General features: G+C 36.0%; 2 protein-coding genes across 3 annotated transcripts in view; both read left to right on the forward strand.

Moving 5' to 3' along the window:
* Positions 1–22,256, forward strand: part of PXYLP1 (2-phosphoxylose phosphatase 1) — a 336,729-nt gene that overhangs the window by 276,397 nt on the left and 38,076 nt on the right. The window lies entirely within an intron of this gene.
* The window catches only part of RASA2 (RAS p21 protein activator 2), a 126,025-nt gene that overhangs the window by 22,360 nt on the left and 81,409 nt on the right, over positions 1–22,256 (forward strand). For both annotated transcript variants that reach the window (XM_081827252.1, XM_081827257.1), the window contains exons 2-4: positions 1,493–1,610; positions 7,106–7,209; positions 17,097–17,191. In XM_081827252.1, the coding sequence (XP_081683378.1) occupies positions 1,493–1,610; positions 7,106–7,209; positions 17,097–17,191 (317 nt within the window). The remainder of the gene's footprint in view (positions 1–1,492; positions 1,611–7,105; positions 7,210–17,096; positions 17,192–22,256) is intronic.

The following is a 22,256-nucleotide window of genomic DNA, read 5'->3' on the forward strand; positions in this document are numbered from 1 at the left end:
TGGGTGTTATGCACAAACAATGAATCATGGAACACTTCATCTAGAACTAATGATGTAATGTATGGGGATTAACATAAGAATAAAAAAAAATATTCATTCAAGTGTCTATGACAGTCATGGTTTTAGATTTTGGTGATTAACAAGTTCTCAGACCTCGAGAATGAGAGATGCAGAAAAGAAATACGTAAAAATTACTAGTTTCGGATAGTTATAAATGCTATCAAGAAAACAGAGAAATAGATTATGGTAGCAGGATTATCTACTTGAGACAGAATAGTCAGGGAAGGTTTCTCTGAGGAAGCGACATTTAAGCTGAGACCTGAATGATAAGCAGAGCCAGCCATGTGAAGTTGTAGGGGTAGAGCATTCCAAATAGAGGCCTTAAGCTTGAATGAACTTGGCATGGTTGATGAATGGAAAGAGGGTGAACACTGAGGAGAGTGGGAGGAAAAGAGGCCGGAGAGAAGACAGTGGAGCAATGTAGACCATGAAAATGGGAATTTAGAAATGGGATTGGATTCTAAGTAAAATGGAATGGTTTTGGAGCAGGGGAGTTCACATCTAGTGTTGAGGAGGAGAGATCAGGCCTGGAAATGGAGACCTAAGAGACATCAGCATTAACAGCATACTGAAGGAGTTTGCACAGGAAAAGAAGAGAAGATGGTCCAGAACTAAGCCCTGAAGCATTGCAATATTTAGAGGTGAGGAGGGAAAGAGGTAGGCAGAGGGCCAGGGATATAGGAGGAAAGCCAGGAATATTGTATTTTGGGAGCCAAGAAAAGGGCATTTTAAAGGAGGGATGTTAGTGTTCACTTTTACTAAATAGTGCCGCCAGATCAGGTATGATGAGGACAGAGAAATGGCCATTGGATTTGGCAATATGGAAAGCATTGGTATCCCTCACTAGAACAATTGCCATGTCATCAGAGAGTTAGAAGCTGACTGGGGAGAGGGTTGAAGAATGGATGGAAGGTGAGAAATTAAAGACAATGTGACTAGAAATCACTGCTTTTGAGAAGATTTACTCTGAAAGGGAGTCTAGAAATGGAATACCACAAGGGAGGAGGTGGAGTCAAGGGAGAGTCTTTTTCTTTCTGTGCTTTTTTTTTTAATTGGGAAATATTAAAAGCTTGTTTATGTGCTGATGGGAGTGATCCACTAGTAAGGAAAATTAATGATGATGCAGGAAAGGGATTAATTGTGGAGTTAAGTCCTTGAGGTGGCTGGTGATTCGGCTGGAGAGCACAAGTGGGGGGATTGCCCTTTCTAGAAGCAGGGAAACCACGGTATAATATGACCTCACACTCCCCTTTACACACAGCTCTTCTCTTCAGTCTCACTGGACCAAGTTGATCACCTGCTTTCTGTAATCACTAGGGGTTTTTTTTGTGCTATGTCTTACATGTTCTTTTGGATTGAATTCATCCTGTATAAGGTTTAGCATGAAGCAGCTGGTGGTATTTAACACCAATTTCAATTTTTGTGCCAACAGGTGAAGCGAAAAATTTATTGCCATATCTTGGACCCAACAAAATGAGAGATTGTTTCTGCACCATAAATTTGGACCAGGAAGAGGTTTATCGTACCCAAGTTGTTGAAAAGTCTTTAAGGTTTGTTAAAAAAATTGGTAAATTATCTTTCATATGATATATATTGATTAATAAATTTTATACATTTTCCAGACTGTAATCATCAAAAAGACTTTCTTTATCTGAAACTTTTCTTTTACATTCTGGATTTGTTTTTAGAATTACAGAATCTCGGTGTTTGAAGGAGCCTTAATGTTTATTGAGCTGGAGTAATCAACTGTCTTATGCTTGGTTCCTTCTGACAATTATCATTGACAAGCAGTCATCTGACATTTGCTTAATAATGTTCATTCCAGTGACCAAAGAGTTCATTGCCTCCTAAGCAGCCTATTTGGTCTTAGAACAATTCTGACTCTTAGAAAGTTCTTATATTTAGTCAATTAGTGTCTATCAAAAGGAGAACCTACTATAGGCCAAGAGCTTGCTGGGTGCTATTTATTCAAACATCCAAGAGAGCAAGATAAATGCAGTGCTTGCTTTCATGTGGCTTTTCATTGCCTCAAAATATATCTTCCTTTTAATTGTTGCTAATTCTATCCCTTGGATTTCTGGAGAACACACCTCAATCCATATTTGACATGACATCTTCCAAGTTTTTGAAAACAACTATCATATACCTCAGTTTGTTCTTTAGGCTAAGTTTTGCCTATTCATTTGAACTTTTCTCAGAGTACATCATTGTTTTATTTCTCTTGAGAATAAATTACTTCTTAAAGTTATACAAGTCACTGAACTAAGTAGGGCATTGTAAGGGAATGAATTCTTGGGTAAATTTCTCATCTTTTGAAAGTGTAATAGCACTCAGAGTATCCTAGTATATTCTAATTCATAAAATTGGAGTGTGCCACCTCTGCCCTGTAATAGTGTTTGTGGACATAATTCTAGCGCAGAGCTGTGCTGGCAGGATGCGGTCGTGGTCAGAGATAAGAGTCAAAACAAGGGCATGGGGAGTTGTCGGAATGAACGTGTGGTGGGTGAAGTACTGAATGTCATGACTCCTGTAAATTGCGTTTTGGGAATTTATTTTTTGATGCTCTTTTTTTCATAATCTTTTTTCGTTATGCTCTCCCCCTCCTTTTTTTTCCCTCTGGAGCTTTTCCCTTTGTGTCTTTATTGTCAGTGTTTATAATTTTGAATGTCTATAGTGTTCTTCATAGGAAAGGCATTGTATAAAGCTGAAAATACTTAGTAGCCCCCCAAAATTTGAAGTAATACACTTCACATCTTTAGTCATAAATCACCTGTCCCTGTTCTTTTAGAATTCTGTTGTTATTTATATGTTATACGTGATGAAACTGAGTCACCAAAAGGCTGAATAATTTGTGCATATAATATAGGAAGTTAGGAGCAAAACGGAGATTGGAACCTGAAACTGTCTCAGTTTCAGTTTGTTACTTAATGTACACTGATTCCATATCGCACAAAAATCAGTGATATACAAAGCTAGTAATTGTCCATAAATTGAATACTTGTGGTAGTTTCTAATATGTAGCTTTGTAAGTTAGTAACTAAAATTAGCTTACTTTTTCTTTTTTAAACCCCTGCCTTTCTAGATATTTGTGTTGGGAAAAGATGATGAAACAGATTATTTTTATCCATCTTAAATTATTTTCTAGCTACTTAGCAACTTGGAAGATATTTTAAGACTTAGGTTATTTCAATAGTTAGACTAGGTGCTTCTTGGATTCTAGGTGACCCCTAGCACTTTTCCTTGCAGAATAAGGTGAAAGAATGTGTAATATAAACCCTTGCTGACCTTGCTTTCATGTCAGTGTTTTCTTCCCTTATTGTGATAAGGTATCAAGTCAAGAGTCAGTAGATACCATTTAGATCTTTATGGGTTCTGGATATTATAGTTTTTATAGGTAGTCTGGATATAGAGTTTTCGTAACGGGTAAGGAAGAATGACATATAGAATCTATAGCTCATAAGTTTTTACCTCAAATTCTTTTAAAAAGTGAGTGGTATATAAACAGCCATACTGCTTATGCCCAGTGCTTTTCTTCCCCATGCCAGGAATTTCCTTAGGAGTCATGTATGATCATATGTCAGTGATAGCAATAGAATGTTGTTTTTAAAACTATGTCTCATCATGCTCCTTACCAACCCATTGAAAAGTTTTCTTCAGATGGATTGATTAATTAATAATTAAATAAAGATGTGGGCGCCCAGATGTGGGGATTGTCGACATTGTGGTGATACAGTGATACAGATGACTTAGTGAATAATTCTGTGGTGTTCTTACTTGGTTTTAGAATGTATTTTAAAAATAATATTTGAGGGACGCCTGGGTGGCAGTCGGTTAGGTGTTGGACTCTTGGTTTTGGCTCAGGTTGTGGTCTCAGGGTGGTGAGATCGAGCCCAGTGGCCAGCTCTGCACTTAGCATGGAGTATACTTAAGACCGTCTCTCCCTCTCCCTCTGCCCCCCCCCCAAATAAATAAATAAGTCTTAAAAAATAAAATAAATGAAAATAATATTTGAATATGTACATGTGATATATAAAGGAAATTCTTCATTTTATAATTGTTTATAAAATGATGCAAAGGAGAAAATACTTAAATATGTCATGTCTTTGCCTAATAGTTTTTTTTTTTTTTTTAAGATTTTATTTATTATTTGACAGAGACACAGGGAGAGAGGGAACACAAGCAAGGGGAGTGGGAGAGGGAGAAGCAGGCTTCCCGTGGAGCAGGGAGCCTGATGCGGGGTTGGATCCCAGGACCCTGGGATCATGGCCTGAGCCGAAGGCAGACGCTTAACGACTAAGCCACCCAGGCGCCCCCTAATAGTTGTTTTTGTGTCAATTTTTATGTTGAGATTAATAGAGGATTCTAGTTATTTTGATAGACCAACTTTTTAAAAGATTTTATTTATTTATTTATCTATCTATCTATCTATTTATTTATTTATTTGAGAGAGTGCACATGGGGAGAGAGCGGAGGGAGAGAATCTGAAACAGACTCCACAATGATCGTGGAGCTGGGAGCCCTGTGTTGGGCTCCATCCCATGGCCCTAGATCATGACCTGAGCCCAAACCGAGAGTTGTGGACGCTTAACCCACTGAGCCACCCAGGTGCCCCATTGATAGACCAACTTTTAAAAGTTTATTTTGATTACATTTGAAGTAAAAAATACATTGACGGGCGCCTGGGTGGCTCAGTTGGTTAAGCAACTGCCTTCGGCTCAGGTCATGATCCTGGAGTCCCGGGATCGAGTCCCACATCGGGCTCCCTGCTAAGCAGGGAGTCTGCTTCTCCCTCTGACCCTCTTCTCTCTCGTGCTATCTCTCATTCTCTCTCTCTCAAATAAATAAATAAAATCTTAAAAAAAAAATACATTGACAAATAAAATCTTAAAAAAAAAAAAACGTACATTGACAAAAGTTGACCAGGCATTATAAACAACTAAAAAGCTGAGTCAACTGTTTCCTGGACAAGATTGAAATAACTTCTGTAAGAGTATTTTTCTTTGCATTTCAGCTTCTTTTTAAGTCGTGACATCCTAAAGAGGTTGCGTTTTATGGTGACATTTTCAAAGTATCCTTTAGTTCTTTAAGCATTCTCAGGAAAGAGGTGCTCTTAACAAAAGATATTTACTAGCATTTTAGAGATTCATGTCTTCATAGAATCTAAACATCAAAATAACATTCTTAAACATCTAAAAATGAGCTGTTTCATAGGAAAAAGTCTTAGCAGCTTGGGGATAGGCAAAGATTTCTTAGGATGCAGAAATCACTAGTCATAAAAGAGGAAAATTGATAAACGGGATTTCATCAAAATCAGAGCCTTTTGCTCTTCAACAGACACTGTCAAGAAAATGAAATGGTAAGCCACAGCTGGGAGAAAAGATTCTGACAAAGGACTTGCATCTAGAATTTATTTAAAAACAAAAACAAAACCAGTAAGAAGAAAGCCCATTTAAAAAAGTGGGGAAAAACTGAACAGCTATTTCCCAAAAGAATATATATACAAATGGCCAGCAAGCACATGAAAAAATATTCATCATCATCAGTCATCAAGGAAATGCAGTTTAAAATCATTTCTGTCACTATAGATTCTTGAACATAATGTGTCATGATCGAAATCAGATTACTGGTTCCTGTGACAGTATGGAGAAGGTGATTGCACAAGGGAACTCTCTGGGGAGATAGAAATGTTCTGTATCTTGATTGGGGTAGAGATTACACAGATGTAAAGATTTATCATATCACATTCAGTAGAATAGCTAATTTTAAAGACTTTCAGTAGCAGAAGTGGACAATGATATGGAATAACTGGAGCTCTCCTGCATTGCTGGTAAAAGTAAATGCTACATATTTGTTTGGGCCACAAATGTGGGAAAACAATTGGACGGTTTCTCATAAATTAAAAATGCACCTACCTTTTAACTTAGCAATTCCACTCTTCTAGTTACCTATCTAAAAATATTGAAAACATATGTTCAGAAAAAGCCTTGTATAAAAATGTTTATAGCAGCTTTATTTTTAATAGCCCAAACTGGAAACAACTCACATGACTACTAGGAGACTAGATTGTGGAATATTCATGAATGGAATATTCAGCAATTAAAGCAAATGAACTACTTATATATACAACAAAATGGAAAAATCTCATAGTTGTTAAACTGAGTGAAGAAGCTAGGCACAAGAGTACATACTATTTAGTTCCATTTATATGAAATTCTTAGATCTATATAATACTGCAGAGGAGTATAAGGGAACTTTATGGGGAGATAGAAATGTTACTATATCTTGATTGGGATGGAAGCAACACAGGTTTATAAATTTATCAAATCATTAACCACTGTATTTCATTTTTTTAAAAGATTTTATTTATTTCAGAGAGAGAGCACACATGTGCATGAGCAACGGGAGAGGCAAAGGGAGAGGGGGAGAGAGAATCTTAAGCAGGCTCCACACCCAGCTCATGAGCCCCATGCAGGGCTGATCTCATGACCCAGAGATCATGACCTGAGCAGAAACCAAGTGACTGAGCCATCCAGGCACCCCAATCATTTAAATTAGATTTTATTACATGTAATTTATACCTTAATAAAGTTGATTTTTTAAAAACCCTGTTTTTTTTAAAAAAAAAACCGGTTTTAGTTTCTTAGAATTACTTTAAAATAATGCTTTACATAACATTACCCATTTGTGTTATGTATTATTGTGATTAATATAGCTATACATACTTCTGAGATGATGATGGGTGTGCATGACATTATCCTGAACTCTCATTTGTGTCCACTTTAGGTGAACAAGACCCCAGGCAATAACTGGGTCTTCTGTCCTTAGGACTCCTAAAAAGCTGTTCAGACCTTAACCTGGCAATTGAGGTCCTCTCAGAGTTCCGCTTGGTTTGTACAGGATTTAGTTGTAATTTAGCATAGAGAATAATTTTGGAGCTTTTGAAACTTTCCCTATGGTGTTTTAGTCTGTAATTTGTTTTATTGAAAATACTATAGGAGAACACTGTGAGATTTAAATTTAATGAACTTTCCTCTTTTCTCTCTAGCCCATTTTTCAGTGAAGAATTTTACTTTGAGATTCCAAGAACTTTCCAGTATTTGTCTTTCTATGTTTATGATAAGAATGTTTTACAAAGAGATCTTCGTATAGGTATGTACTATTCATAATTATCTTTAATCACAGCATTAGTGTTTATATTCATTCTTTCACTAAGTATAAAGTGTTGAAAACAACAGAATAACAATAATACATGCTCAACATTTCTAATCCTTTTCTTTAGTCTTCAAGTTCATTTGTGAGTCTCATTTTTAATTTGTATGCTCAGCTTCGGTAACACTTTGGAAGTATCTTGACTGATTCCCCCCCGCCCCCAGTCATGGTGTCATATGTTTCCAAAATACCTGATGGGGCATTTTCCATAGTATTCATTACACTTGTTCATCAGTTTGTTGTTTAATATCTAGACTCTCTAGTTGAATATGATATTTATGAAGATAGAGATTGTCGCTCCAGAGTGCCTTACATTTAGTAGATGTTTGGTAAGTATTTGCTGAATGGGTCAAAGAATGTTTTTATACAAAGATCACAGTGTTTGATCCCCCAAAGAACATATATTTTTCAAGTTTTTCACTAGAAGTAATAATTTGCTTTAATCTAGACATGTGTTTTTCTTTCTGGCTGTGTTGGTGACCATTAACTCTGTTTCTTAAATAATTGTCTAAGACTGGGGTGTGATCTATGGGCATGGAGTAGAACAAAGCTAAATGGACACACTTGTGTCATCGTGGTCTTTGCTCCAGTGTCTATATTTTAATAACAGGTAGAGGTCTACCATTTACATGTATTATCCTCTCACTTTTTAGTATCATGAATTTTGTCATCCCTTTCTCTCTTTTCTGATTTGAAAAGTCTTCCACAGTTTAAATGATTAAGCTTTATTTGACTTTGTCCTCTTAACTACCACCTAATTTTGTTTCCTCCGCTTTTGCTCCTGAACTCCTTAACAAGTGGTTTGTATCCTTCTGCTTACTGCTTCTTTTTTTTTAAATCTTTGTAATCTTGCTTCTACATTTTTCTGACAAACCTTTTTTGAAGTTTGTCAGAATCATTTTAGAGGAAATCAAATAGCCTTTCAATAAACAGTATATATATTTAATTATAAAACTATTACATGTTCTTAGTGACTAGTAGTGACTGTGAACAGGAATAACTACAGTTAATAATTTGTGTATTTCTTCCCATTCTTTATGCATTTGTATTATTACATTGCACTATTCAGTTTTTTCCTTTTTTTCATCTAATGATCCTTTTCCCCTGTCATAAAGTATTTTCCAAAAATATTTGTTAAATAATATCCTTTGTAAAGAAATGTATTATTTGAGCTACTTCTTTGTTGGTGAACAATTATGTTTTCAGATTTTTGGTGCTCTTAATGGTGTTGCTATGAACATCCTTCTTTTTTTTTTTTTTTTTTAAGATTTTATTTATTTATTTGACAGAGAGAGAGATAGCGAGAGCAGGAACACAAGCAGGGGGAGTGGGAGAGCGAGAAGCAGGCTTCCTGCCAAGCAGGGAGCCCAATGTGGGACTCGATCCCAGGACCCTGGGATCATGACCTGAGCCGAAGGCAGATGCTTAATGACTGAGCCACCCAGGCGCCCTATGAACATCCTTCTTGCATAAACTGTTGCTTGTCTCTTTTTCTTAGAATAAATTCCTAGAAGTGAAAATACTGAATTAAAGGGTATCAATATTTTTAAAATTTCTTCTCTCTCTGTTTTTTACATTGGCCCCCAGAAATACTTTATTAATTTAAATTCCCCCAAACATGGCATGGGCATAATCATTTCACCATGCCCTGGTTATTCTTGGATATTAGCATTGAAAAAATTTTTTCCCAATTTGACAGGTGAAAAATAATATTTTTTAACTGTATTTTTCTGATTATCAGTGAATTTGAGGAATTTTTCATGTGTTTATGTCTTTTACATTTTTCTTCTATGAACTAGTTTTTCATTCTTATGCCTATTTTTCATTTGGATGGATTTCGTTGTTCTTATGCATACTTATTTGTTAAATATGTTAACTTTTGTCAGATGTATACTTAACAAATACTTTTTCCTTTGTCACAATAGACATTTTTGGAGTGCTGAATCCTTATCTGCTTCTGTCATACTTGACTCGTTTGATTGCTTATTCAACTTGTTGAAAGCCAAGGAAAATACAATTTAATGACTTTGTATTTTCCTAGTTGTCTTTCTTCTTCTGACTTCTTTATTTATATGCGGACTCTTCTCTTTCTAGAAAACCCTCAATTATGAATCACTCCTGAGGCCCCATCCTCAATTCAATTAAACAGCCATTTACGGACACTTCTGTGTGGCATATAAAGGATGGGAATACTAAGATGAGTAAGACTCATGTTATTCCCAGGCTATCAAAGAGGCACACTTATACTCTAATTTGTTATAATTGGATCTTTGCTGGAGGTCTGAACAGAGTACTTGGGAGAACAGGTAGTCTTGTTTGGTGGAGGATTAACAGACTACTTAGGAAAAGGAAGAAATTTCCAGGTAATAGGGATTAGCAGCATTAGAGGATAAAAAATAAATCATGTTTGTGGTGTATCTGTTGGAATATATAAATTACTTAGGAAGAGGGCAGTAGAAATAAGCAGGGACTATAAATTGGGGCCAATTTGTGATGGACCCTGAAGGCTGTGCTAAGGATTTTGGACTTTATCCTAAGACAGTAGTGCTGAGCCTTTTAAGAATGAGAAACCTTTTAAAAATTACATGTAACTATATATACATGAATACTTTCGTGGTTTAACAACTTTCTGTGGCAGACAGTGGTACTTCCAAAGTCCAAACTCAGTGTCTATAGATTATATATGTATAAACCTCATTGGCTACGATACTGCCACTGCGCAAAGCTAGATTATATATGTAAAATGTACATGTATGTAGTTATATGTAACTGTATATATTCTTTTAAAGTATATATACACACACTTTACATATGTAATCTGTAGTTTATGGTTTAGAGAGATTAGAGTCAGGGAGGCTATTATCAGATGAGATGCAAAGGGCAATAGCGGTGGGAATGCGGGTGAGGGAATGTACTTCACTGGAGGAGCTGCAGGTAGGATTTGAGGACTTTAAGGGGATAAAGGGATGTGAGAAAGGAAAGGGTTAAAAAGAATCTTGTTTCTATGGCTGTCGTTAACTGAGATAAAGAACACTGCAGGACCATTCAGTTTTGAGTGGGGGATGGGAAGAGGAGAGGATGACTTTGATTTCAAACAAGTTAAACTTGTATTACCTGGGGAACATCTTGGTGGACTGGTGGTTGGTTGGCTGTTGGAAATACAGATCTGAGGCTGAGAGAAGAGCTGGAGAGGTGAATTTGAGAGTCATTAGCATTAAGTGATACTTCATGCCTCTGCTGGAATGAATGAAGTTGTCCTGGGAGCAGATAAGGAAAATGAGGCTTCAGTGAAGATTGATAAAAGTTTATCAGGAGGGTGGGAAGAGAGGAGAGATTCATATCTCAGAAGGCCAGGGGATCTTTTAATGTCAACAACTAGAGAGAGGTAGAGCAGGATAAGGATTGGATAAAGCTCTTGGTGATTATGAGTGATCCTTGAGAGTGTGTCTCTGATTATCATGTCTTCTTAAGAAAATGTTTTGTAATTTTCATTGTTTGCACATAGTTATAATCATCATACAGTATTTATTGAAAAGGCCTTTTGTTGAGGTTTATTGTTATGATTTCCAAAAGTTCCCCTGTGCTTTGCTTTTTGTTTTTAAAGCAAGTCAATTGTACTTTAAGCAAAAAAATGTAAGAATCAGTTCTTTTTCTTTTAAGATTGTATTTATTACTTGAGAGAGAGAGAGAGAGAGAGCACAAGCGGGGAGGTGGGGGGAAAGGGGCAGAGGCAGAGAGAGAAGCAGACTCCCTGCTGACCTGAGCTGAAGGCAGACGCTTAACTGACTGAGCCACACAGGTGCCTCTAAGTAAAAATCCGTTTTTTGTGGAGTGGTATCAGAAAGGCATAATTTGGTATGAGAACTTTTGTTTGCAAATAAGCTTATTTTTTTTTAAAGATTTTATTTATTTATTTGACAGAGAGATAGCACAAGTAGGGGGAGCTGCAGGCAGAGGGAGAGAGAGGGAGAAGCAGGCTCTGTCCACAGAGCAGGGAGCCTGATGTGGGGCTCGATCCCAGGACCCTGGGATCATGACCTGAGCCGAAGGCAGACACTTAACCAACTGAGCCACCCAGGCGCCCTGCAAATAAATTTATTTTTATTAAGAGAGAAAATTTCTACATTTAGTAGCAGTTTTTTTTTTCCTTTTACATATGGGAAACTCAAACTCAATTTGTACGTACCCTTTAATTTAAAGTTGAAAAATGGTTTTCATTTATGAATTTTGATGTTTTTGTAGTTTAACATTTTCTTTTGTCATTAACTCATAAAGTTGGGTTGTTTTTTTTAAAAAAATTTGAGCTATTGAAAATTGGGTTCAGTCAATTATTTTGTAACTCTTAGTTGCCAAGTTATAGATTAAACAGTGCCATAGCATTTTCTAGAAATGAAATTTGAACTAGAGTTGAGAGAACCATCTTTCAAACTTAAGAAGATCTGAGAATGTATACTGGTCAAATACAGTTTTAAGAGCTTGTTTGTTTTTTATTTTTAATTGTATAAGTAATATATGAATTTTTTTCTTTTTGTAGGAGAATTTTAAATTGTGGTATTACAGATAATCCTAATTAATTTTGACTACTGACTCCCTCCCCTTCCTAGAAGTAACAACTGTTATCAATATTGGGCATAATATTTTATATTAGGCATTTTCATATGCCAGGTAGTTAGTGAAAAAACTCGATTATGGATCAGTTAAAAACTTGAGATGTAGGAACTATGCAATAAAAAGATAGGAAGTTGCAAAATTAAGGTTTTAAAAATCTTTTACTGTATGATATATTGTTCTAAGGTATAGTGTCTTCTCTTAAAAGGAAAGAAAAAGAGAAGAGAAAAACTTTATGTAGGAATGTATTTCCATTTCCAGTGAGAATCATAATATGAAAATTAAAACATATATTTTATCTTCTTTTTTTTTGAAGATTTTACTTATTTTACAGAGAGAGAGAGAGTTAGCGAGAGCAGAAACACAAGCACTGTAGTCTACCTTCCCATATTTTTTTCCTGTTCTCACATCCTAGAGATTTCCTTTTTCCAAGCCGAAAAAAATGTGGATTCTCCCCAGGGCAGGAGACTTAACTAGGTGTAATTTTTAAAAGATTTTTATTTATTTATTTGAGAGAGAGCGTACAAGCAGGGGGAGAGGCAGGCAGAGGGAGAGGGAGAAGCAGGTTCCCCGCTGAGCAGGGAGCCCAATGCAGGGCTCCATCCCAGGATCCTGGGATCCTGACCTGAGCCGAAGGCAGACGCTTAATGACTGAGCCACCCAGGTGCCCCTATATTTTATCTTATGTGTATTTTCTAGGTATTTTAGTTTGAGAGAGACACACTCTCTCAAACAACTAAACTGTGGTTATCTTAGTAGACTTTGGCAACTTTTTTTCTTTTCCCTCAGTTCATCACAGTATAAAAGAATTTCACTGGGATGTCAGAGACCTGAATTCCATTCATGACCCTATCATTTACTAGCTGTGTGACCTTAAACACATGACTTTACCTTCTTAGGCCTGGTTTATCTATAAAATAAGGCTGAGTTTAAAAGTAAGATTCCTTAAGGTCTTTTCCAACTCTTCGATTTGTCATTTCTGCTGGCATTTAGCTCTGAAGTCAAACCTACCGTTTAAAAATTGCCTAAGACTACACTTCTATATCCGTTTGCATAGGGTCTGTATCAGTTATCTATTGCTACATAACAAACCATTCCAGTACTTGGTGGCTTAATACATCAACCATATATTTGGCCATGATCCTGAGGGTTGTCAATTTGGGCTGAGCTCAACTGGGTGGTTCTTCTGCTGGTCTCACCTGGGGTCGCTGATGTGCAGTTATCTGGGAAATTGACTGGACTGAATGGACTGACTCCTCTATCTGATGGCTGGTGCTGGCTATTATCTGGGTCTTCCTTTCCACATGATATTGGGGTTTTAAGAGGCTAAACCCTACTGCACAGGTGTTTATTAATTAAGATTCTACTTGCATCACATTTGCTGATGTCCCATTTGGCAAAAGCAGGTGACATGGTCAAACCCAGAGTCTGGTGGAGGGGACCACACAATGGCATAGATCAAGGAAGTATGATTTATTGTAGACCATTGATACACTGGACTGCTACCACAGAGAACAAAAGGTATCTACCTAAACTCTATGTACTAAGGCAGCATCAAAGTTTTGCTGTTGACTAAACTGCTGTTGTTGACTATCTGCCAGAATTTATTTAGTCTTCTGGTCCTTTTTCATCCTGAATAGGCGGTCACAGTTGTCACTGCTTTTATCTGCTCTTTCAGCCATTTCTACTAGTGTCCATGTAGGAACAGGACTGTCAAGATTTGCCAATTGGTGATCTGTATCAGGATGAAATTTCCAAGAATAGGTTGTGTCTAAAAATGGGACCCAAATATAACACAGTTTTTATAGATGGCAAGAAAATGCTGCTTAGAAGTGGTGCTGGAAAGCTGAGAATACTTTTTTTTTTTTTTTTACTTAGAGACCAATAGAGATGGTTTCTGTGCCCACAGTTCCTTCATTTCTTATGGTGTTTCCTCTCCTTGTCTTATTTTAAGGAACTAATACAGCATCTGGTATGTGTATGTGTATGTATTTATGTTTGGTCTAAGCTCTTTCTGTCTGTGAGTTTGTCAGGACAGTGGGGAAATGAAATAGTACCTTTAAATTGTTGGGTAGTTTGTTCCTGGGAGGTTTTGTTGCTGTTGTGTTTTTGTTTTTGTTTTTGTTTTGTTTTGTTTTGAGGTGGTTGATTTCATTACCACTAAGGTAATGAGTTAAGTTTGTTCAAAATAGTAAACACTAAACTATGTTTTGAACCATTAGAGTCACAAAATTTATGCAGCTGATCAGAGAAGGGTTTCCCTTTGAGAAGACAAGAACCATTCAACTCTTTCATGATAGTGAGTACCATGGATGCATGAGATAGGAAATAGGAGGAAGAAGGTACTTGGCTTCTGGCAATTTTTACCTATGAACTAAGAGAGGATTCTCTTTTGGGAAAGGCACCTATGACAGAGAAGATGTATATCCAGTGATCTGAGTTGTGAGTCATAAATGGATTAGGTAGATTCCTACTCTAGTTTTCAGAAGCATTGCTGGTAAAATATACTTTGGTTAGGGGAGCCTGGAAATTACATCAGCATTTAAAGCACAGTGCCATTGTGACTATTTGTTGAAAGAATAAATGAATCAAACCAGTAAACTTCCAAATAAACTTTTTTAAAAACTCTGTTTTTAAGTTGGGGGCTTGCTTTGGTGATACTTGTAAATATCAACATACATATTCATAAATTATGTATAAATCTAAAAATCCTGGAAATTGTAGAATAGGAGTCTTAACCAGGAATCTACCAGTGAGTTTCTGGATGGTGAGTAAACTCTTTTAAGATTATATGCCAGATAGGGCGCCTGGGTGGCTCAGTCGTTGGGCGTCTGCCTTCGGCTCAGGTCATGGTCCCAGGATCCTGGGATCGAGTCCCACATCGGGCTCCCTGCTCGGCAGGAAGCCTGCTTCTCCCTCTCCCACTCCCCCTGCTTGTGTTCCTGCTCTCGCTGTCTCTCTGTCAAATAAATAAATAAAATCTTTAAAAAAAAAAAAAAAAAAGAAAGATTATATGCCAGATAATATCTGTGCATTTTTCTGGGGAGAGAACACAAACGATGCATAGATACCAAGATTCTTAAAGGTGGAAATGAGTTGTTCTTGAAATGTAAGACCTTCAGCTATGGGATATATAGATCTATTTCTGTATGTACATGTGTGCATATATATATATCAAACTGTTACACATTGCCTTAATGTTTATACCTGGAGTGGAATCAATGGTACATGGAACCACTTGAAAGAATTATGATAATCATGATCCTTTGGGACATGCAATATTTAATACTTCGTCATAATTCTATATCCTAAGCCATTCCTGGTATTGTATTGATTTGCCAGGGATTTGATAAAATCTATAGGTAAAACATATCAAGAAATTTGTATGATTTGACTCTTAGCCTGAACTTCTTCAACAGTATAAAGAATATTTGGGTGTTACAGTTAGTACCTAAATCCTGTACTTGACTTTTAGTCTGTGTATTTGGTACTGGAAGAATTTCTGTTTTCCCATCATTTTGTATCTTAAGTTTAACCAAACAAAGGCTGAAATATATTATTTTCCTGGTGCCGTTTCTTAACAAAATTTGAATGAATTATGAATTCCATATACTCACAAGAAGATTTTGACCTTTACATTAGATTTCATCCAGTATATTTTAAAGGAAGTTGGAAGGATTTGTGCTTAATTGTGAGGACCAGTTTATTAATTTTAAAATTTTACATGTTTCAAGCTTTATGTGTTACTGGATATAACTGATGAATTTTCAGTAGTTCTCTTTTGGGTTATATATTAATACAGTTGCCCTTCTAAAGAAAATATTTGTAGCTGTGTATTTTAATATTTTCCTTAAAATTACACATATGTAGATAATGTTTGTAGTTTGAGTTCCAGTTCATGAAAAGGAAGATAAGCTTATCAAAATTTTAATATGGTTAAATTTTTTTAACAATTTTTTATTGAGGTGTAATTTACATGCCATAAAACTCACTATTTTAACATACAATGCACACATTGTATATATTCACAGATTTGTGCAACCATCACCACTGCCTAATTCCAAATAAAATTTTAAAGGTTTTTCTGGGTTTGTTTTCTTGTCCTGTCTTTCCTTTCCACTTGATACACAAAAAATTGGTATATCTTGACAGAAATTTTTTACTGTTTCCTTAAAGTTTTCAAATGTGGAACTAAAAGACCAAGATAGGTCAGAAGAGAAAGGGCATGAAGTATAATTAGGACCCTTAAAGTAAAAATTCTTATTTGATAAAAGAAAGCAAACTTTGTCTTCAGTATATATCTTTTGTTAAAGCTTTTGTGTTGACTCTTGGAATAAATTGCCAGTCATATGCAAAACTGTGTCTGCTTCTTAAAACTTGAATTGAGGAAGGAAATGCTTTGTACCAACATGGCAAATACTATATTATAATAAGAACATTTCTGTTTCTTCCTCTCATACAACTTTGTTCATTGTACTGTATCTTTCTCTGAGAGGTAGAAACTCTTTAGGGAACTGCCCTGAGTGTGTGTGTGTGTGTGTGTGTGTGTGTGTGTGTGTGTGTATGCATTGAAGCAGCATAAGCGGTGTTTATGATGTTTTGATAAAAGCAGATTTTAAAATTGTTGTTTTAATCTCCCAGATTTTCAAGTCAGTTTTCAATATTGTTAGTGATGTATGATATTGTTTTTTTTAATAGGATTTTATGAACTCTTACTAAATGGAGATGGGTCTGCCTAGATAGAACATACGGTTTATTCATAGTTTTAACCGCTTGGGAGGATTAGTTTGCACTATCATTGTACATTGCTTTTTACATGGTGGAATGTATTCTGGGTGAAAACGTGAATCTGAATAAGTACTGAAAAATGCAGTTGCATATAATTACAGCTGAATTTTTATCTAATCATCTGATTCAAAATGACCCAGAAAAGGGTCTGCCAAGGGGCAGGGGGAAATGAGGCACTTTTCATTCTTTAGAATACAGAAAAAAACCTTAAAAAAAAAAAAGAAAGAAAACACCTTGACCAAAAATCTGTCACAGAATTTTGAGACCCAATAAAACAAAAGTTTAATGAGGAAAAAAAAATACTTTATAAAAATGGATTTTTTAGTATCAATAGGTACAAATTAATTTAAAATATTTTCTGTAAGGTATTATACATTACAGTGCTAATGATGATAAGAAATGTTTCCCTTATATTGTTTTTTTTCCTGTAGGAAAAGTAGCCATCAAAAAAGAAGATCTGTGTAACCACAGTGGCAAAGAAACCTGGTTTTCACTACAACCTGTCGATTCCAATTCGGAGGTTCAGGTAAATATTAAGGCTTAGATGATGTGAGAGACTGTCAGCATAGAGAAAGCGAGTGGAAAACAAACTGTACTTGTTTCTGTAGACAGTGCTTATCATACATTACTTTAAATTCTGGGACCAAATATTATAGAGCTTTAGGTAATATATAGCTGCAAAGAAATGCCTTGCCACATGAATTCAAGAATAATGCACGTTGTGGGTGTGTGTCTGAGTTTGGGGAGGTTATATTAGGGGGATATTTCCTGCTTTAGTTCTTTTGTTTGAGTCACAGTGGCAAATTATTAATTTTTTTTTAAGATGGGAAAAATTTTTTTTTTTTTTAAAGATTTTATTTATTTATTCATGAGAGATAGAGAGGCAGAGGCAGAGGGAGAAGCAGGCTCCCCGCGGAGCAGGGAGCCTGATGCGGGACTCGATCCCAGGACCCTGGGATCATGACCTGAGCTGAAGGCAGACGCTTAACCGACTGAGCCACCCAGGCGTCCCAAGATGGGAAAATTTTTTAAGAGAAAGGTTATGTTTTATTAATTCTGACTTTGAGGAGAATCCTTGAAGTCTGTGATTTCATTTCTTCTGACCAGGGTGCTCTGTTTATTCTCTTAATAAACTAGTCTTGGGAAAATGTTATTCATTCAAACCATGCCTGAGCCCACCTTGAAGAGCCTTTTCATTCCCACACCCACCCTCTTCCTGTTGTTCACCTTTCTTTTTATTTGAAAGGGGTGTCATTACTCTTTTTAAAGCTCTTCTTTCCTCTTGCCAAAATAAGAGGTCTTACAGATCTATATGTGAGTAAAGATGTATGTTTAGCCCCAAGTAGCTTAGCTTTCTATTTGTTTTTGAAAAGTCTGAGTTGCTCTTAGAAATTGTTATTTCCATCTAAAGGGAATCCTTTTTTTGTAACTCTTTATTTATAAAATATGGTAAGGATTGTGAAACCATTGTGAAACCCGAGGACATACTGCAAGCAGAATTCTTCCTTTCTCAAAGAAGTTATAATTTGCCACTGTGACTCAAACAGAAGTTTAAGACAAGAAAAAAGTGCTGCATATACACCCACAGATATTTGCAAATAAAGTGCCTGTGTCTCTGTTTCCTCATAACCTCTGAAGCGTTCTCTTTGATTAAATTCTTAAAAACTTAAGTATTTGTATATAAAACCCCTTCTTAAGTACAAAATAATTGAAATTTTTCCTATTTTATTCACTCGACCTCATTTCCACTTGGCAATAACTGTCGTTCAGATCCCACTTAGCCACTATCGTGTGTGACCCAGGTGAGAGGCAGTGTGACGAAATGGAAAAGCTTTTACACGAGAAGTCAGAAAATTTAGGTGCTAATTTTCATATGTGGTTACTTCACTGACCTTGAATTTTATTTCTATATAATGGGCATAAAAGTTGCCATGTTGACTCATAGGATTGCGAGAATTAAGTGAAATGTCTTTTTTTTTTTTTTAAGATTTTATTTATTTATTTGACAGAGAAAGACACAGTGAGAGAGGGAACACAAGCAGGGGGAGTGGGAGAGGAAGAAGCAGGCTTCCCGCCGAGCAGGGAGCCTGTTGCGGGGCTCGATCCCAGGACCCTGGGATCATGACCTGAAGGCAGACACTTAACGACTGAGCCACCCAGGCGCCCCTAAGTGAAATGTTTTTAACAGTGTTGTGAAAGCTGTCAGTTGCTACACAAATGTAAAATACCTGTCTACCGGCAGTCGCTCTGTGGTCCTTTCCATTTCCATAATATAACTTTACCAAAAGGCAGATACGAAAGAAAGTATGTTTTCCTTTTTAATTATTTTAACAAAAAGCAAGATAAGAAAAGGCTTTGAGAATTTAGTGTAAAATGAAATTTGAGGATTATTTTAAGATGTAGTTTATTGAAGTTCCAATAAAAATATAAATATAAATATTAACTTGCTAAAGGATTCAAGGCCCCCAGCTCTCAAAAAGTAGAAATCTCTCTAGAATACTCTGTGTAATTGTTGGAGATGGTATTAAAGATTAGTATTGGATAACAAGCTTTTATTTAGTGGTATATGTAAAACTCATCTCTGAAACATAAAAATTCTGGAAATAACAATTATTAGAGATAATGTCAGCATTTTTTACTTGTTATAAGTGATTTTCATGACCATGAGTTATTAACCTTTATAGGTCTTTTGCTTAAATGATACTTAATTAGACCTAATTCTTTAAAATACATTTTAGGAGGAAAAGTGCTTTAGTGGGTGAGAGGGATACAGAACCCCTTTCAGGTTAATATAGTACTACTGGAAATGTTGTTTGGCCCCAGAACTAATCTAGGAATACTAAATTAACTCTATGAGCCTAGAAAAGATAGAAGAAGAAGCCCATGATTCATACAAATCCTATTTTGTTAATAAATTTGTTCACTTGCATAAAGTTTATAAAATTTTACAAAAATATCATGGAAATAATAGCAATTGATGGAGCCATAGGAGAAAGCTATGAGAAGGATTGAGTTCAGTAGGAATTCCACCTAATAATTACTATTAGTGGTTAAACAGTATGTACCAAACACAGTATTATGTACTTAATATATGTTTTTTCATTTATTCTTCAGAAAAGCATTATGAGGTGTAGGAAGCGTTACCCACATTTTACAAATATAGAAAATGGATTCAGAGAGTTAAATGACATCTCCAAAATCAGAACTATTAAGTGATGGAGCCCTGGTTCCAATAGAGATCTAGTCTGATTCTAAAATTCCAACCATGGTGCTTTACTGCTTTTCAGTCTTCGTAGTTTTGGTCACGAAAAGGCTTCAACAGATTATTAGGCGGGGACATGTGAGTATAAGGAACAGAAGCCTACTCAGATTAGCTCAAAGAAAAAGGGAGGGGCATTTGAAAGTTCCTAGGGAACTTCTTGGAGTATAATTACAGGAACTTCAGTATGACCAATGAGAGCTGGAAGTTGTCAGGCATTTACTGAGGAGCTGTCTCTAAAGTGGAGGTCGGGTTCTTACAATAATAAACTAGATACAGTTCACAGAGTCAAAATCGTTTTTGAAAAGTTTTTAATTTCTCATAAAGTATACTAAAATATTGGGTGGTTTGTTTCTACTTGATCACTACATTAAATAGTTGACTTGCATCTGGGACCATGGCGAATAAAAATATATATATTGTGTTTTTAAACTGTGGACTTACACTCAGTGCAGCCGTAGATACTGCAAGGGGCACTTGGGAACCGAGATCCACTGATTTCATTTCTTCCCACTCATACGCTCACTGTGCTCATTGAGTATAAGTGCTCACTGTTTAAATAGTGTTTTTTCTTTCCCTCTTATTTTGTAAATGAATAGTTAATATTTTCTGTCTTGCTCTCTCATTTTAATACTATTCACTTTGCAAAATGAAAGGAAAAAAACCACTAATGATGAGATTCCCTTGTATTCTTTTTGTACGTCTGATGAGATTACATGTTTCTCACTTCTGCTTCTCTTTAATCTTTTGTTAATGGCTAAAAAAATGCCCACATCAGCCTTTGAGTTTACATGACCATACCACCCCTCACTTTCTGAGATCTGAGTTAGTTCTCTGCCGCAATTTAGAGAATTTGGCCCAACTAGGGCCAGATGTCTACTGCATACTAGTTGGTATGACTGAGGGGATAAAGTCACTGTAGAACAGGCCGTTTTGGGGCTTTGGGTAGGCATGATCCCTAAGAAAGGGGTTTAGGTAGAGGAAATGATTGGCATTTCTGCTTCAGAGGGTAAGTTGTTTGTTTTCTTGGCTCTACTACTAATTGCCATTTGTACCCAAAACAGTTGCTAACCTGTTGTTGTCTGAGGCTCTTCATCTTTGAAATGAGAACTTCAGTGTATGGGATTCCCTTCAGTTCTGAAGTTGTAGGGAAGTAACATGCAGAAACGTAATTTAGCCTTGAATTGAAAAGATCCCAACAGTAGTGAGATGGGTTTTATACTAAAACAGTTGAAAATTGCAAAGAACACTAAACCTCTTACCTTAGATTGGTTCCCAGATGCTTTATTATTGCTGTTAATAATGTTAATCATTTTCAGTTTTCTTTTCAAACATTCACGATATTATTGTTTCATGAGTGCATTTTTCTACACTTTTTTTTCTGTTCTTTTTTTGTTTTTGTTTTGTAGTTACTCTCTGTGGATTGAAACATTTTCTTCTGAACCCACTCTGATCCGCCTTCATACTCCACAATGAGCTAGAGGGAGAGCACAAAGGGCTCTCACTAACGTTACCCATGACATTGTGTCAATAAGTCTGGTGGACATTTTTCAGTCCTCCTCTTATATGATCTTTCAGTGCTTTTCATAATGTTGACCACTCCTTTTTGAAACATTCTCTTCCTTAGTTTCTGGTTGTGGTTATCATCCTACTTCACTTGGTATTCTTTCTACTACTCTTTGCCACACAAATGAAGTTAATTTGGATTGTATTGGTGCCTCTCTCTATACATCCTCTTTTGGCTTCAGTGATCTGCAGCCATGCTCTTAGCTATATAGTGCTGGAATTCACAACAAACTTGAAATATTTTTCCTTTCTTTAGTTCTTAGGTGCTGAGATAAAGAGCATACGTTCACATAAGACCGATTAAACCATTTCTCTTATATGGAGAAGTAGGTACTCTCATTAATTAAGGCTGTTTGTCTCACAGAACTTGTACAAGGGGTAAATCTAGATGTGCTGTCAATCACATCTTCTGATGTAATTACTTAGTTAATAAGTCTTTACCAGCAAGCTTATCTTGAATTTCTGGATCATGCCATAAGTTATTGATTGTTTTATGGTTGTTGTTGTTATTGTTTTTAATATGGCCTCTGCCCTGTCTATTTAAACAAGCGTTAAAAATAACAAATGCAGTGATTATACCTAATAATATATACATCTGTCTTTTTAAACATGCCTGATTAAAACATAATGAATGTAAAGGTATAATTCATTGTTGCAGGAAGAAACTTCATTTGTAAATTTGTAAACATGAAATAACAAAGAAAGGAGCTATTCTAGATTGTAATAAATACTTCTTCAAAGAGGAAAAGCAGATCTGTCCATAAAT

This window comes from Leptonychotes weddellii, chromosome 1 (assembly GCF_054177405.1).
Source record: "Leptonychotes weddellii isolate Sample4059 chromosome 1, ASM5417740v2, whole genome shotgun sequence".
Lineage (NCBI taxonomy): Eukaryota > Metazoa > Chordata > Mammalia > Carnivora > Phocidae > Leptonychotes > Leptonychotes weddellii.